This window comes from Phalacrocorax aristotelis, chromosome 16 (assembly GCF_949628215.1).
Source record: "Phalacrocorax aristotelis chromosome 16, bGulAri2.1, whole genome shotgun sequence".
NCBI classification, from domain to species: Eukaryota; Metazoa; Chordata; class Aves; order Suliformes; family Phalacrocoracidae; genus Phalacrocorax; species Phalacrocorax aristotelis.
Window position 1 is genome coordinate 3047493 of NC_134291.1, and position 14525 is coordinate 3062017.

At 49.3% G+C, this 14525-nt stretch overlaps 1 protein-coding gene across 2 annotated transcripts in view; it reads right to left on the minus strand.

The window, feature by feature from the left end:
• Positions 1 to 14525, minus strand: part of STX8 (syntaxin 8) — a 107857-nt gene that overhangs the window by 38148 nt on the left and 55184 nt on the right. The window contains exon 7 of one of the 2 annotated variants that reach the window (XM_075111038.1): positions 238 to 339. In XM_075111038.1, coding sequence (XP_074967139.1) covers positions 238 to 339 — 102 coding nt within the window. Of the gene's footprint in view, positions 1 to 237; positions 340 to 5675; positions 6495 to 14525 lie in introns of those variants that run through there. The other variant, XM_075111039.1, reaches the window with a different exon arrangement.

Consider the following 14525-nt stretch of genomic DNA (forward strand, 5'->3'; position numbering starts at 1 on the left):
TGTGCAACGCCGGAGCCAAAAGGCTTAAGGAAGTTAACTGCATCAACACAGAGCACGCGCAGCAAGTCAGACCTGCGACAGCAGCTAAGGTCACGTTTGAGTTTGGAGAGCTGGGGTTTTTTTAACTTTTAAAAGAAGCTGTTCTCGGGGGAGCACTCTGCACGCAGCCTCTGAGCGCTAGACTGGTTTCTCATCATGTAATAACAGGGCAGGATTTGTGCTCAAGCCAGTTCCTACCACAGGACGTTGATTTCTTATCCACCATCTTCACATGCCGCGTCTGGTTGCGAAGCTTGTCGTCTGTGTTTTCAACCAGGTTAGTGAGGTCGTCGATGATCTCTGGGGAAAGAAAAATACGAGCATTAATCTCCGAGCCCCGCAGCATCACTGCTCAACAAGCACGCTCCTGCTGGAAGCTCCCAAATGGAAACCAGCTGCATCCTCCTGCCTTCCAGTATGACAGACCAGTTCTCCACATGCACGGAAAGGTCCAAATCCTGGGAAATACTACACAAGAGACTTGGACTTCAGATTTAGTTGACTCCTCCGCTGCAAGAGTGGAGGAAAAAAATAGAGCCTGAAACAGCAGGATCAGCCTAGGTAGCCACGGAGTATAGGATGTCGGCAGCCACAAAACACCAGCCAAAGTAAGAGGATTAGTGCATATGCTAAAGGAAATCTGAAATTTCAGTCCCTGGAACAGAGCATCTCAACGCTTGGCCATTACAGAGCCATTAAACCCCGTTCAGAACTGCTATCTCCATAAATGCCTTTGAGGGCATTCGGCCCAGTCCCAACCAAGCGACCACGGAGGGTGCAGTCAAAGTCCCGCCGCGGTTCAGTTCCCGAGATGTGCGGATGGCTGTTCTGCCTGCGGCTCAAATGATCCTCTGGGAAAAGGGAACTGAGCAAAATTTCTTCTACATGTATTTTTAATAGCGGGAAAAGGAAAATTTCAAGCCAACCTGCCCTCACCATCATGCTACGATGACTGAAATTTCATCGGGGAAATCGGAGCAGGTGCAAAGCTTACTCCCAGAGAGTTGTTGAGCTGGGGTTTTTTGACATTGAAAATTAAAAGCCACGTTCAGGTACCAAATTTCCTTCTTGCTGACTGTTACGCCCTAATTTTATTGAATTACACGGGCAGTGCTTCTCGCTGGGTGTACGAATACACTGCGTTTGAGTTGCTTTCTACTCTGCAGGTAGGAATGGCCTTTTTTGTGCGTGATAGAGCAGGAGGAGGACAGTAGCCAAAACCGGAATGCTACTGCAAAGCATCTCGCTCTGGTTACACTTCTAGCACTTTCTCCACGATGGATCGCTGCCTTAATAAATCTAGTCCGTGTTCCGAGCTCAGGCCGGGGCCGGCAGCCACGGCAGCCGGGGGGTGCTGCGCTCTCCAGCCGCTGGTACCCAGGCAGCCGCCAGCACTGCCCCCCTCCGCTGCAGCACGACTGACGCGTCCGGGTTTAACGGACCGTAAGCAAAAGAAAAAGTTAGAGCGCCCAGTGTTCAGTTGGCAACACGTACTACTGTTCTGACTGGCTTTAGGCACCATAACCCTGCACGCACGCTGGCTGGGGGGTAAGGCAAACAAGTCCCATCACCAGGACAGGGCCCGTATGAATTAGTGTCGTGGTTCAGCCCCTGTCGGCAACTCAGCGCCCCGCAGCTGCTCGGTCTCTGCCCCCACCCCTGTGGGACGGGGGAGAGAATCGGAAGAGCAAAAGCAAAAAAACTAAAAACTTGTGGGTTGAGATAAGAAGAGTTTAATGATTAGAATAAAATAATAATTATAATAATATTGATTATGATAATATTAACAACAATGATAATATACTAAAAAGGAAAAGGGAAAAAGGGAAAACACCAGAAACACAAGCGATACAACCGCTCACCACCCGCCGACCGACGCTGCCCGTCCCCGAGCCGCGGTTGCTGCCTCCCTCCCCCGGCCAGCCCCTCCCAGTAACATACTGGGCATGACGTTACATGGTATGGAATATCCCTTTGGCCAGTGTGAATCCGCTCTCTCAGCTGTGCCCCCTCCCCTCCTGGCTGCTCGTGCCCCCGGCAGAGCCTGGGAGGCTGGAAATGCCCTTGGCTAGCACAAGCACTGCCCAGCAACAACCAAAACATCGGTGTGTTATCAGCATTGTTTTCATACCAAGTCCAAAGCACAGCACTGGGCCAGCTGCAGGGAAGAAAATTAACTCTTTCCCAGCTAAAACCATGACAGCCTTTATTGCTTTGACTGTATTCCTTCAAAGGAGATTTCCCAAATACCTCTGCCAGGAAAAGGCATGATACTAAAGAGGGCATTCTTTGCACTTCCAAAGCTTCCCTGTGACACTAGACTAAAACCTTGAGCTTGCAAGGGTAGCGCAGCTTCCCAAGCACCTGTACACCTCTGCTGGCCACCACTTTTATACCAGCGCTTGAAAGGGAATGGTTTCCTCCGCAGTTCACCTTCCTGCAGCAAAAGAAGTTAGCTGTGCAGGGTGCTTATGTCCTCAAATCTTACCAAGTAGCAGGCATCGCTCTAGATACAGAGATAAAACCACTTTGATCGTACATATGGATAACAGAAAACAGATATAAAAAAATCAAAGTTCTGAAGACACAAAGGAAGTTTTCAAAGGCATATGTAGCACGGAGGTTTTACTCTCCCAGAGAGCTGGGAGATTTAAGCATCATCCTTCTAACGCGTGCTTTTTAAGTCTGCCCCACAAGCACTCCATCTCCAGCAAATCTCTGTGTAAAATGACACCAGCATCTAAGAAATCTTGTACTTTGATAATATATATCTTTCTGAAAACATGAGCTCCTGATTCATGTCCCTCAGCCTAAACCATCCAAGTCCTGACATGAGGAAGGGCAGAAGGCAAACATCAACTGCTCCTGTGGGTGCAGCCTCAGCTTCACCCTACAGATCTAAACCATTCACCACTCCTGTGGTTAAGCAACATCACCCCACCGCTACCGCTCTATTCCAGACACAAACTCTCCATTATTTGTGAAGCTGTTTAAAATACTCAAGATTTTGTTGGTCGTCCTGCAGCAAAACACATCTTCCCAAGTGACGGCAGGTACTTTGTTTGAACTGCAGGATTCGTTCAGTTCATAGTTCAGATACTAATTCTCCTCCCCCTCACACCCAACTTTCCCAGGTCCAACATCTGCAAAGCCGACAACATTTTGGGGAAACTTTATCTGTCTTTGCGTGATTTGGCACACAGGAAAACCAGTACAATGCTGCCTGCAAAGGCAGGCTTTCTCATGTTTGCCTCCCGATGAAGAAAAAAAAGTGCCGAAAGTTCCCATCGTTGTCAAGGACAAAGTGATAAGCATGCTTGGGAAATAGGAGACTTTCCTTTGCCAACACTGACCAGACCCTCCTTGAAAAACATCCTGGTGAACAAGCTGTAGCTGAATGAGAACAAATGCAAGCAGGAAAATTTTCTGTCATCGTTTCAAAGCCCAAGGCGTTGCAATTGGGATTATATCTAGAGCCTCTCCTTTCCCATCCCCCTGCCCAAGCCATTCCCCCGCCAGACCAACCAGCAGGAGCCATTTCTGAACAGAGAAGTGGCCCGCACAGCTCCGGGAAAGCGTTTCTCCGTATCCGTATGTCTCTTGATACGGTCAGGTTTCAGGGGAGCAGGCCGAGCACGCAGCCCAAAGCTCATCAAGCAACCAGCCCTTTGATGCAACGTGCAGTTAGGACCTGGAGAGGCGTTGGGGCGTGCACGGCACAGCTGCGAGGTCTCAGTAGGGTCTCCCCCTCCACCTGGGCTTGCCATGGGGACAAAGCACAGGGAGGTTCTCACCCCCTCACCAGTTGAATCGGAAGCCTGGACCAGTGGGTTCCCCAGGCCAGGGTGCCCTTACACCCACCGACAGCCTGCAGAGGAACATCCACCCCGCCAACCCCACCAACACCTTGCACAGAAACACCCATCCGCCCCTGTAGACCCACCACCACCCCCCACACCCTGCACAGGAACACCCACCCCTCTACCCCCACCAACACGCCGTTGCGGTGACACGCGGGCTCAGAGCAGCTCTCCACCTTCCTGCAAACTAAAGAATGTCTCCCCACTCTAAGGCAGAGGGGACACAGAATTACACGCTGTATAAGGCAGAGCTGAAAACTAGTAATGAATTCCTAAGGCAGGCAGAGCAGCTGCCAGAGAAAACTAACTCCATGGCTAAGAAAGTCTTTAGAGCACTGACAGTCCTACGTCAGCTCTCAGCAGGCTCCTGAGACCTCTTCTGACAGATGACCCACCTGCAACCCGTTTTGCCCTTCAAGCTGGCAATCACATTTGGGATGAAAAATTTTCTATCACCTCCCATTTACCTGACTATGCAAGGAGCAAGGTAAAAAAAGTCGAGAGAAACCTGAAAAAGGGGAAGGGGTGAGGCTCCCCCGTCGCGAGGGAGCAGACGGAAAAGCAGGCTGACTGCTGAAGGGCCGCCAGTGACCTGACAGAGGACGTTTCCGTAACCCTGCACTGCGAACCACGTTTAAACCAGTAACGCAAATTTATCCAAGGTCGTCTTTCAGTGCAGCAGGGTCTTGAAGCAGAAGGTAAAACCTCCTGCAGAGCTGCTGGCATTAAAATCTGAGTCGTTTAAGTCCAGCTGATGTGGGAGAAGTTTGAAGGTTGCTCATCTGTCGGAGATGAGCTCAGACAGGACCTCCTAGATTGGCCGGGACTTCTTGAAAACCAACGGCACGGCCTTGCTCGTCCCTGCACACGCGTCCCTTTGCTAGGGCCGCAGCCAGGCAGGTGCGTTGGCTTTTGGGCTCACCAGCGGACGAGGCAGCCAAACGCGCCAAGCACAGAAGCGGCAGGTTTCTGTAAGAAGGCAGAGGTAGGCGCATTGGGTGGGCATTACCGGTTCTCCTCGCCTCCTTCCTGCGAGGCTGCAGCGGTGAGACGCAAACCCGTCCCTACAAATCTGGACGCTTTTCCTGGTGATCAAAGCTATAAAATCTGGGCTGGAGCCCTCAAAAGGGCAGGATTTCTTCAGAAGCCTGGTATATATCACACAGCAAAAGCAGCAATGGGCTTTACAGATTTGAGGTCAATAGCGGCATACCTTAAACCAGGACAGAGTCATGGAAGGTCTCCATTTTGTGGACACAAGCCCATCGGCAGTCCTGCCCTTGCTCCTCTGGCTACGGGACCTGCGATGGAGAGGGCCTGGGCAGCCCTCTGGGGAATCGGGATGAATTCTGCACAGGGGAGTTACAAGCAAAAAAAAGATGCAATGAGGAAACAGCGAAGCAAGCAGATGACAGAAAAAATATAGGTTGATATATTCTGAAATATTTGATTAAAAAAAAAAAAACAAACACACACAAAAACCCCCACAGCAGCGGTTTTTGATCTCGGGCAACATGTGTTTTGGAGCAATGCCGAGAAGCCAGGCTGAACGCGGGCCCAGGTCAGAAAAGGTGGGAGAGGCATCCCTGTTGAAGAGGTGGGAGAGGCTGGAAACCGTGGCCGCACGGTCAGTCAGCCCTCTCCCGTTCCAGCATTAACTCTGCCTCCTGCTCCCGGCGAGGAGAGGGGTGTTTGCTTGGGAATGCATGAGCAAAGGGAGGAAAAGCTCCTTCTGTTTATTTAAAAATAAAAACAAAACAACCACCAAATAAGTTTTGTGTTTGTTTAATGTTTTGCATTAAACCTAAAACATATTTTGTCCATAAAAACAAATGCAAAACTCATTTAATCAGACCCACACTTGTCCGTGCATCAGCTATCACAGCCAGAAAATTAAAGCTTCTGAGCTGCAGCTGAACACGAAGCATTTGAAAAAAACTGCCTACTGAACTGCTTCACTGGGCACAGCACGCTGGAGCACTGTCAGCGCCTGCAAGTCAATTTTTAAAGACCCAAGAAGCCACTGATTGACCCAGATCAGCACAAGACTACTCAGAGATGTAAGCGTGTAACCGTTAAATATTTTTCAAAGTTTTATTGAAATGGATTAAGAAAAGTGAAGCGACTGGTCTGAACCCTGGATCATAAGCACTTTCCACTCCGCTCTATCACGCTTGGCTTCGCAATCTCAAGTGATATATTAAAGGCTGAAGAAGATGATCCTTGTAATACCTCTGAATTAAATGCCTGCATTAGAAGTCACACTAGCATCACATTTCGCTGCTACCGATTTCTGGGGTCCATCCACGTGCACGGGTGTGAGTTCAGAAGGACTGTGCTAAACGTGACTGCCAGAAGGTAAAAACCTTCCCTGAAACTGCAGTGGAACGACAACCTGGTAGCAGCAGTAGGGTCTATTTACTTACATCTTCAAAATCACACCTGCTGATAGCCAGAAAAATAAAGATTTATGCAAAGGCCACCAACAGAAGACAGATGAGAAAAAATTGAGCAGAAGAAACGATATGTAATCCTGGGAATTTCTCAGGAAAAAAGCTCATTCTTCATATCCTTTTTCCTTCAAAGACTTTGCCACTGCAATGAAAATCAGGAACATTGTTTTAATTCCTAAAAGCGCAGATGCCTTCCGTAAAAAGCTGGTTCTGCTTCTCTCTAACCACGGCATGGATAATTTCAGAGCCTCCCGTGAGACGGGAATCCCACCCGGTAGAGCCGTAAGTCATCTCTCCGGGAAACGGCCATACATCACGCTCCAGCTGGTCTCTCGTGCTACGGGCTCGCGCAGGACGGGAAAGCAAACCCTGAGCGGAATCCAAGCCAGGTGCTGGAGCAGTTTGCTGTGTCCAAAGGGATCCTTTTGCTTTTCTCCTCTATCCGCCTCAAAGAGGCTGCGAGCTTCAGGCCCTGGGTTTGCCCGCAGCATAACACAGAGACCAAAGGTCCTCCTCGCGCCCACCATCTGCCTTTCCCATATTCCCAACCTCTCTGTTGACATTTCTAACAGCGCTTCCTATGGGTTTGAAATCGGACTTCTCTGGCAGCCCCATCTTCTGTGTCAACTCAGCCATCAAGTCTTTCTACAGCTGGTCAGAAGTTTTCCAAGGGAACAGTTTCCACTGGAAAACCATTCGACAGATGATAAAAACAGTACATCCCAGAGCGCTCTGCATGCCTGGACCTTCAGCGCTTCACCTCCTCGATGATGCCCTTCAAGCTGAAACACATCCCTGACCAGCCTGAAGTGAATAACCAGCTTTCAGCTTGCAAATGAAATTCTCAGTTTTGACAACAAAACGGGAAGCCCAAACGTTTCCAGTCAGCAAAAGCCCCTTTTCCAACCCATTAAGCCGCTCCATCTTTCCTCCCGTTCTGACCCCAGTGCCAGTGCCCGGCCAGCCCCGCTCTGCTCCAGCAATGCTGAAGACAGAGGAGCAAGTCAAGCGCTAGGGCATGAGATCATGCTAAAGACACAAAATTAATATTGCATCTCTCTCTGCAGGGACCAGACAGCAGCAAGGTACGCCAGACTTACGGCACACGCATCAGCGCTGCACATTTCAATCAATAAAGGCATAACTTGTGAGATTAAAAGTCACGACATGAAGTGCAGCACATGGACACGGAGGAGGTGATCCTGCCCAACAGCTATGGATGCTGTCATGCTCTCATCACCAGGGCACTGTGAACTAAGCCACCAAACCCAGAGCCCTCCTTGCTGTTTCTCCCACTGAGGAGCTCACAAGAGAAGCTGAGCGGTGCAGAAGGAGAGGCCAGAAGGATGGGATCTCATCCAAAGAGACCCAGACAGGCTGGAGGGGTGGGTCTGGGACAACTTCATAAGGTTCAACAAGGCCAAGTGCAAGGTCCTGCTCCTGGGTCGGGGCAACCCCCAGTGTCCACACAGGCTGGGGGATGGAGGGATGGAGAGCAGCCCTGCGGAGGGGGAGCTGGGGGTGCTAGGGAATGAAAAGCTGGACATGAGCCAGCAACGTGCACTTGCAGCCCAGAAAACCAACTGTATTGTGGGCTGCATCCCCAGCAGCGCGGGCAGCCGGGCGAGGGAGGGGGTCCTGCCCCCCTGCCCCGCTCTGTGAGACCCCCCTGCAGCGCCGCCTCCAGCTCGGGGCTCCTCAGCACGGGACAGACACGGGGCTGTTGGAGCGGGGCCAGAGGGGGCACAGAAATGCTCCGGGGGCTGGAGCCCCTCTGCTGCGAGGCCGGGCTGGGAGAGCTGGGGTGGTTCAGCCTGGGGAGAAGGCTGCGAGGAGACCTTATTGCAGCCTTTCAGTCCCTAAAGGGGGGGCTGTAGGAACGATGGGGGCAACCTCTTTAGCAAGGCCTGTTGTGACAGGACAAGGGGGAATAGTTTTAAACTAAAGGAGAGGAGATTTAGGCTGGACATAAGGAAGAAATTTTTCACAGAGAGGGCAGTGAAACCTGGCCCAGGTTGCCCAGAGAGGTGGTCGATGCCCCAGCCCTAGAGACATCCAAGGCCAGGCTGGACGGGGCTCCGAGCGACCTGATCGAGTTGGGGATGTCCCTGCTCGCTGCAGGGGGTTGGACTGGATGGGCTCTAAAGGTCCCTCCCAACACAAACCATTCCATGATTCCATGTGGGTTTTTTTCCTACCCTTTCTCCACTCATGAGCACGGAAGCGATCTGGTTGCCCTTCCCTCCTACTGTGTCTCCCTGTTCCTGCCCCTGCCCCACAAAGCCGCACCAACTTTCTGAAGGCATGGGATTTTTTTTTTTAAATAATTCTCCTTAACTGTACATGGAGTCACTAGGAAAGATGAACATCTAGATCAGGCTCTTGTGCAGCCAGAGCTCTGCTTTCATACATGACACTACACTAATTGACTTTCTGATTTATTTAAACCATGTAAAAAGCCTCATTTGGTTTTGGCAACTCCACCTTTGAGTCACCCTCATTCTGTCCATGGAGTAAGAAACCCAAAAGCCAAGTGAAAACGGCCGCATGAAATACAGCACAAGCAGAGAGAAAGAAATCTGGGATTTGGTCGCAGTTTAGCAGAACGGCGTTGCTGACCAAACGTTTCCTTGGAATTGTTTGGATTTTCCATGGATTTAAATTTACAGATCACTCGATAGTATTTATCGATGAGTAATGCATCTCCACAGTATACCCACTGTGAGTCATGGAAGACTGCAGTCAGCCTTAAGAAAAACATGCAGAGAACTAAAATCCATAATGTTTTATGCTATGCAAAAAAAATCACAATAAGGCTGGAATTTAGAGGAGAAGCCAAGCAGGCTTCCCCTCCCTCCTTCAGGTCTCTGGTGCCTCAGGAGAAGAGCTAGATACCAAAGAAATGAATCATATATTGAATGCCAACCTCTATACGTCCAAACCCCATAATTACATGTTAATAAGAAAAGCAAGCATTGTTCAAAATGCCAGTGGTGTGAAATGAAGATTGCAACTAATATAAGTACATCAGAAACCTAAAGAGCCTTAGCACAATGTGCCAGTTGTAATGTCAAGGCAGAGTGAAAAGAGAAAAACAGTATAAAAAGTACAAAGCCAAGAATCTTAATCTCTCTCCATCGCTGCTAGCCGTGCCGGGTTCTTGCAGCCTCTGAGGTGCGCGGCTCTCCATGCCACAGGCAATGCCTTAGTGCAGCCACGGCCTTCTCCTCGCTGTTCGGCTCCAAGGCAACACTCAGAATCCCACTGGTGTCCATGCTGATCCAAGCTGCGCGCCGCCCAGGACGCCGGGATACCGACACTTTCTGCTGCGATGAGCTTTGCATTTCAAGCAAAGACCAAGAGTCCTTCTCCCACCTTCCCAAATTTAACTGATGACATTTAATCTCTTCTTTGGCAGAACTTTACACAAGTATTTAAAAAACCCCAAAACACTAACTTCTCCAAGGGAGCAAACCAGCTTATTCCTCCGTATTTCAGCTGTCTCACTCTTTAGCCCTTCTAATTTACAGGGGCTTGATGGTCCCTGGAGACGGCCAGGTCCAGAAGACCTCTTCTGCCCTCCTGCTGGGAATGTGTTTTACGATGTGCCGCGTGTACGTAGCAGTCCCGGTGCTACAGGGAGGCAGGAGGGGATCTCACCTCCCGCTGCTGACCCTGCGGCTCTGCTGCGGTCCAGGTGGCACGAAGACGTTGCTCGCCCTTCCCTGCACGGGCACTGCTGGGCAATGGCTCCGCTGACACAGCGGAGGGCAGCTGGGCTGCAGGATCTCCAGGCAGAGTAGGGCAGGAGCTGGCAGACGTGGTTTGTGTCCAGGAGAGCAGGCAGGGAAGGACAGCTCTTCTCCCCGATGAAGCCGGTCAGCAGCCCCAGCCTGCCCTCCAAGCTCAGGTTAGTAGCCTGAGGCACTCGATCATGCGCCAGCTATCGCAGCAGCAGGTCCTCCTTCTCCCAACAGAGGAGCTCCCTGCGGACTCCACGCCATGCCAGCTCTCCGCCCTGAGGAATCCTTGCAGAGGAACAACTCCTGGAGGCCCAGGATCGCTCCTGGTTCCCCGAGTTCCTGATAACACTGAAAAACGTGCAGACTGGAAGGAACAAACTGCTCCAGTGTCCTGCGACCTCCGCCTGGCATCTGGGACGTGAAGAGCTCCCGGGGCACCCAGCTCAGAAGGCCAAGGACCAGCACGTGCCTCCAGTGGAACCCTTTCCCACTGGTCCACCAAACCTTCAGCATCTTTAAGGATAAGACTTGCTGAAAGAAGAGGAAGCTATTTGTTCTGCTACAGAAAACCCTGCCATCTGCTCCAAGGACTCAGAGGACATGCCCAGGACCCTCTTTCCACCACAGACCACCCTTCACACCACAGCCAAGCAGCCTCACCCATCCATCCCAAAATATGTAAGATTTTATCTAGGTCAAACTTGGACACCCCTGAGCAACAAAGAACACTTCGTCCTCTCGAAAGCAGGTCCGGAGGCAGCAGATGGTGGTTTGAAAATACATGGTAGCGACAAAGAACCGTCCCAGGCCATCAGCTGTGGTAGCCCTCATCGGCTCACTCACAGCCAAAGAGCAACACTGAGAAAACAAACAGCAGTATCGATTCCAGCAAACACAGTTATTAGTTAGAGTTGTTATTTTAAAAGCACACACTGAGAAGTTTTCCCTTTTCCAGCTGCTTATTTTGTTTTATTCGAACAAAAACCATGGACATTAATTTTAGCTGTACTTAATTGAATAATTTCTCTGGGGAATAGTTCAGGGAGAGTTTTAAAGCAGCCTGTTTCCAAGAGCCATTACTAATTGGCATATACCACAGCGTCAGTGTGCCAACCAAAATAGTACGCTTTAATGTTACTGGAACTACTCTCAGTCCAGATGTGTTGAGAACTCACAGTGATATAAGGCAGGCAATAACTATATTCACATGATATAGTATTTTGAGTATCCTTCCCCAGTTATCTGGAAGAAGATAATAGTCTCCTTCACTAGAAGTATTCAAGTGTAAAGCCAGGTCATTTGTTCCTCCCCTTTACTCCCAACCAGTGACCTTTCCTTTTATTTACCGTGTTTAAAGCAGACCGGCACAGTTACCTAGTTATCAAATGGACATTAATATAAAAAACAAACAAACAAACCAAACTAAAACAACAAATCAAGAAACCCTCTTGTAAGAATTTTAAAAGGTTGCCTCCAATTTGCAGCATCCCCTGCAGTCGCCGTTGCCGTACATTCAGGGCACTCCGTCCAGCACGGTGGCACACCGAGCCCGCAACATGCCCTGGCTCCTTGCACTGGGAATCATCGCTGGTTTTCATTCCAGTCCAAAATCTGAGTGCTTTAACAACACAAACACAGAGATTTTGAGGCCAGACTATCAAAACTTCCAGCAAGATCTTCAAGTTATAGGGACAATGTCATTAAACTATTTTTCTGCAGATTTGCCTTGGAGAAAGAGCAAGGCAACACTGCTAATAGATCAAATGATCATCAATTCCGCATCTCTAAGAAAGTCCAGAGCACTAAGAGACTGGAAGCCTACTTACATTCATATAACAATCAAAACACTTTTCCTATTATGATATGTTTATTTTCTGCAAACTCCCAGCAGAAAATGAAAGGACAGAAGCTATTTTAGACTCCACAGTTGTTTGTTTTCCCTTTATCCAAAATCTAAGCAGGATTCTTAAAATACTGCCTTCAGAAATTCTTCCTAATATTCACCCCTGCTTTCTTCTGGCAACTCTAGTTTTTCCCAAGCTTGTCACCATTACAATCCTTTTCCATAGATATCAACAGCTTGAATTACAAATACCCATCAGTTGCCATAACTAGACTAGGGTAGAAGGTACAGCAATTCCCCATAACACACCACTTGGCTACTAAACGCTGCAAGTTTAGGTTTCCAGTCCATTTCTCATTAAAAAAAAATAAATATCACTTCAAGTTATACTCCATGCAGCTGTTGTCACCTTAAGATCTACTTGACAATTACACTCCTTAAACTGCGGACCCATCACAGTAATGCAACGTAATCCCTGTGGGTACCAAAGAACCAGGCCTTAGACCCACTAAAAAGAAAATAAAATAAAATAGTGCGACAGCTTCTCATCTCCTTGGGGCACAGCCACCTCGACCTAGATATACACCTTTCTTCCACGAGACAAAAATCAATTCTCATCCACTTTCACAACCTTGAAAGTAACCGTAGTTAATGCATCTGTGGGAGGACTCTCTTAAAAGCCAGCGCCCTGCCTACTAAGGGTTTACCCACAAGAGGTGCTCCCCATAAATCCACCCTCGGCTTGCATGCCATCCGTCAGCCCAACAATACATCACGACTGCCCGACCCCGGGCTGGCCAGCGAGACGGGGCTGTGAACGTCTCTTTGATGAACTGGGGCTGTGAAGGATGCCGCAGCGCGCTGATGGATAACCCGCCGAGGCCGGCTCCTTCCTCCCGGACAAAGGCCCCGTCACTTGGGAGTCCCAGCAGAAGTTTCCCAAGCACCTTCGAAAGAAAAAAAACTCATTTCTCAAAACCTGCCTACAAGACAGCCCCAGCTCTAAGGCGATTTAAAGCGATGATTATAAATGGCTAATGTCATTTTGTCCCCAGGAGAAAAATCACCGAATTGTTCGGCTTTGCTGGGAGCGAGGCTGAGCAGAATCGCCCCGCTCCACCGCAAGCGCCTTCAAAGAAATACTGAAATTCCTGAGATGTCTAGCAGGCTGCGCAGGATGTATAAACTCATTCCTACTCAAATTAAAGAAAACTCAATCCAAAAAGCAGGACCGAACTATCCCCGAAGTGTTAACTGTAACACTATTTCCAACCCACGAGAACGTCCCACATTTTTCACATTAAAAAGCTGAAAAGTTAGCGAAACACTTCAGCGCTGCCATGGTCCCTACAACTGAGAATTATTCAACAACTGGAGATTAAGCGCTCTCCGTTTCGAAGCAGATTAAGGAAGATTGGAAAAAATGACCAGCAGTGTTCTTGCATAGCTGGACACCAAAAATATATTACATGCACCGCAGTTTGAGGAGCAAAAGGGGAATATAGCTCGACGTGCTGATGTGATGCTGACTGTAGCGGTTCAAGCTGAAGCGATGCGCTCCTCGCCTTCCAGTTCCTTTCCTTTTATGAAGGGGCAGCGCCGCTCAGGTGGCGCAGACACGCCGACCAGCGAGCTGGCACGCTCCGCAGGGCTTCTCAGGGTGACCGACACAGCACAGAGCTCATCCTCAGCCATTAACCCTCATCCTTCAAAGGAAGATGGGTTTTGTTGTTTCTTTTTTGAAATTAAAATGCGCTTTAGAAGTCTGATGACCTTCCTTCTCCCAGAAAGCCAACCCTGGTTTTGGTCTGTGAACACGCAGCTCAAACGCCGTGAGCTCCTCCTCATCAATAACGTCTGCGGAACCCCAACGCCATGCAGACGCAGATGCAAAACTTCGTTTAAAAGAATTCCACTGGTCACGTCCTGGCCCCTGAGCATGTGAAGGCTTCCGTTAGCCTCAGATGGGGCTAGGAGCTCCCACCATCTTTTGAACAATCTTAATGTTCAACAGAATGTAATCTTAATAAGGAAGATACCCTTCAGCATGCCTGTACCAAGTGATGAAGGCCAGTGGCAGCATGCTGGGATCACACCAGACGCAGTCATGAGGCCAGGCGGAAAGATTTTCTTCTCCAGCCTGTCCCTTACACACCAAGATGCTGACAAGAACTCCAGGGAGGTTCACCAAAACTACGCTCAAATCAACCAGCCTCCTCGGCCGACTGCTAAAAGCTTATTCCTCCCAGCCCCCAGATACTGCCAGGCTTCCCCACTCTGCACACCCGCAGTTAAACCTCTTCCGAAATAGCTCAGTCTCACCTGAGCATTAAGAGACTTGCTCCATTCTGCTCAAGGTATTTAGAGAAGAGGAAAACGCAGAACCATGTTTTAGTAAGTTGTCAAGCCTGCAAAACACAACTGCCATTTTAATAAACATTCAGGTTGGTAATAAGCCAAGGGAGCATCACAGTATTCACCACAAGAGCACCATGCTGTGGACAGCTGCATGGCATTATCCTCTTGGATCACAAACAAGGAGGAAAGCCACTTTAGAATTGGTCTATCAATCACGGGAGGAACCAGA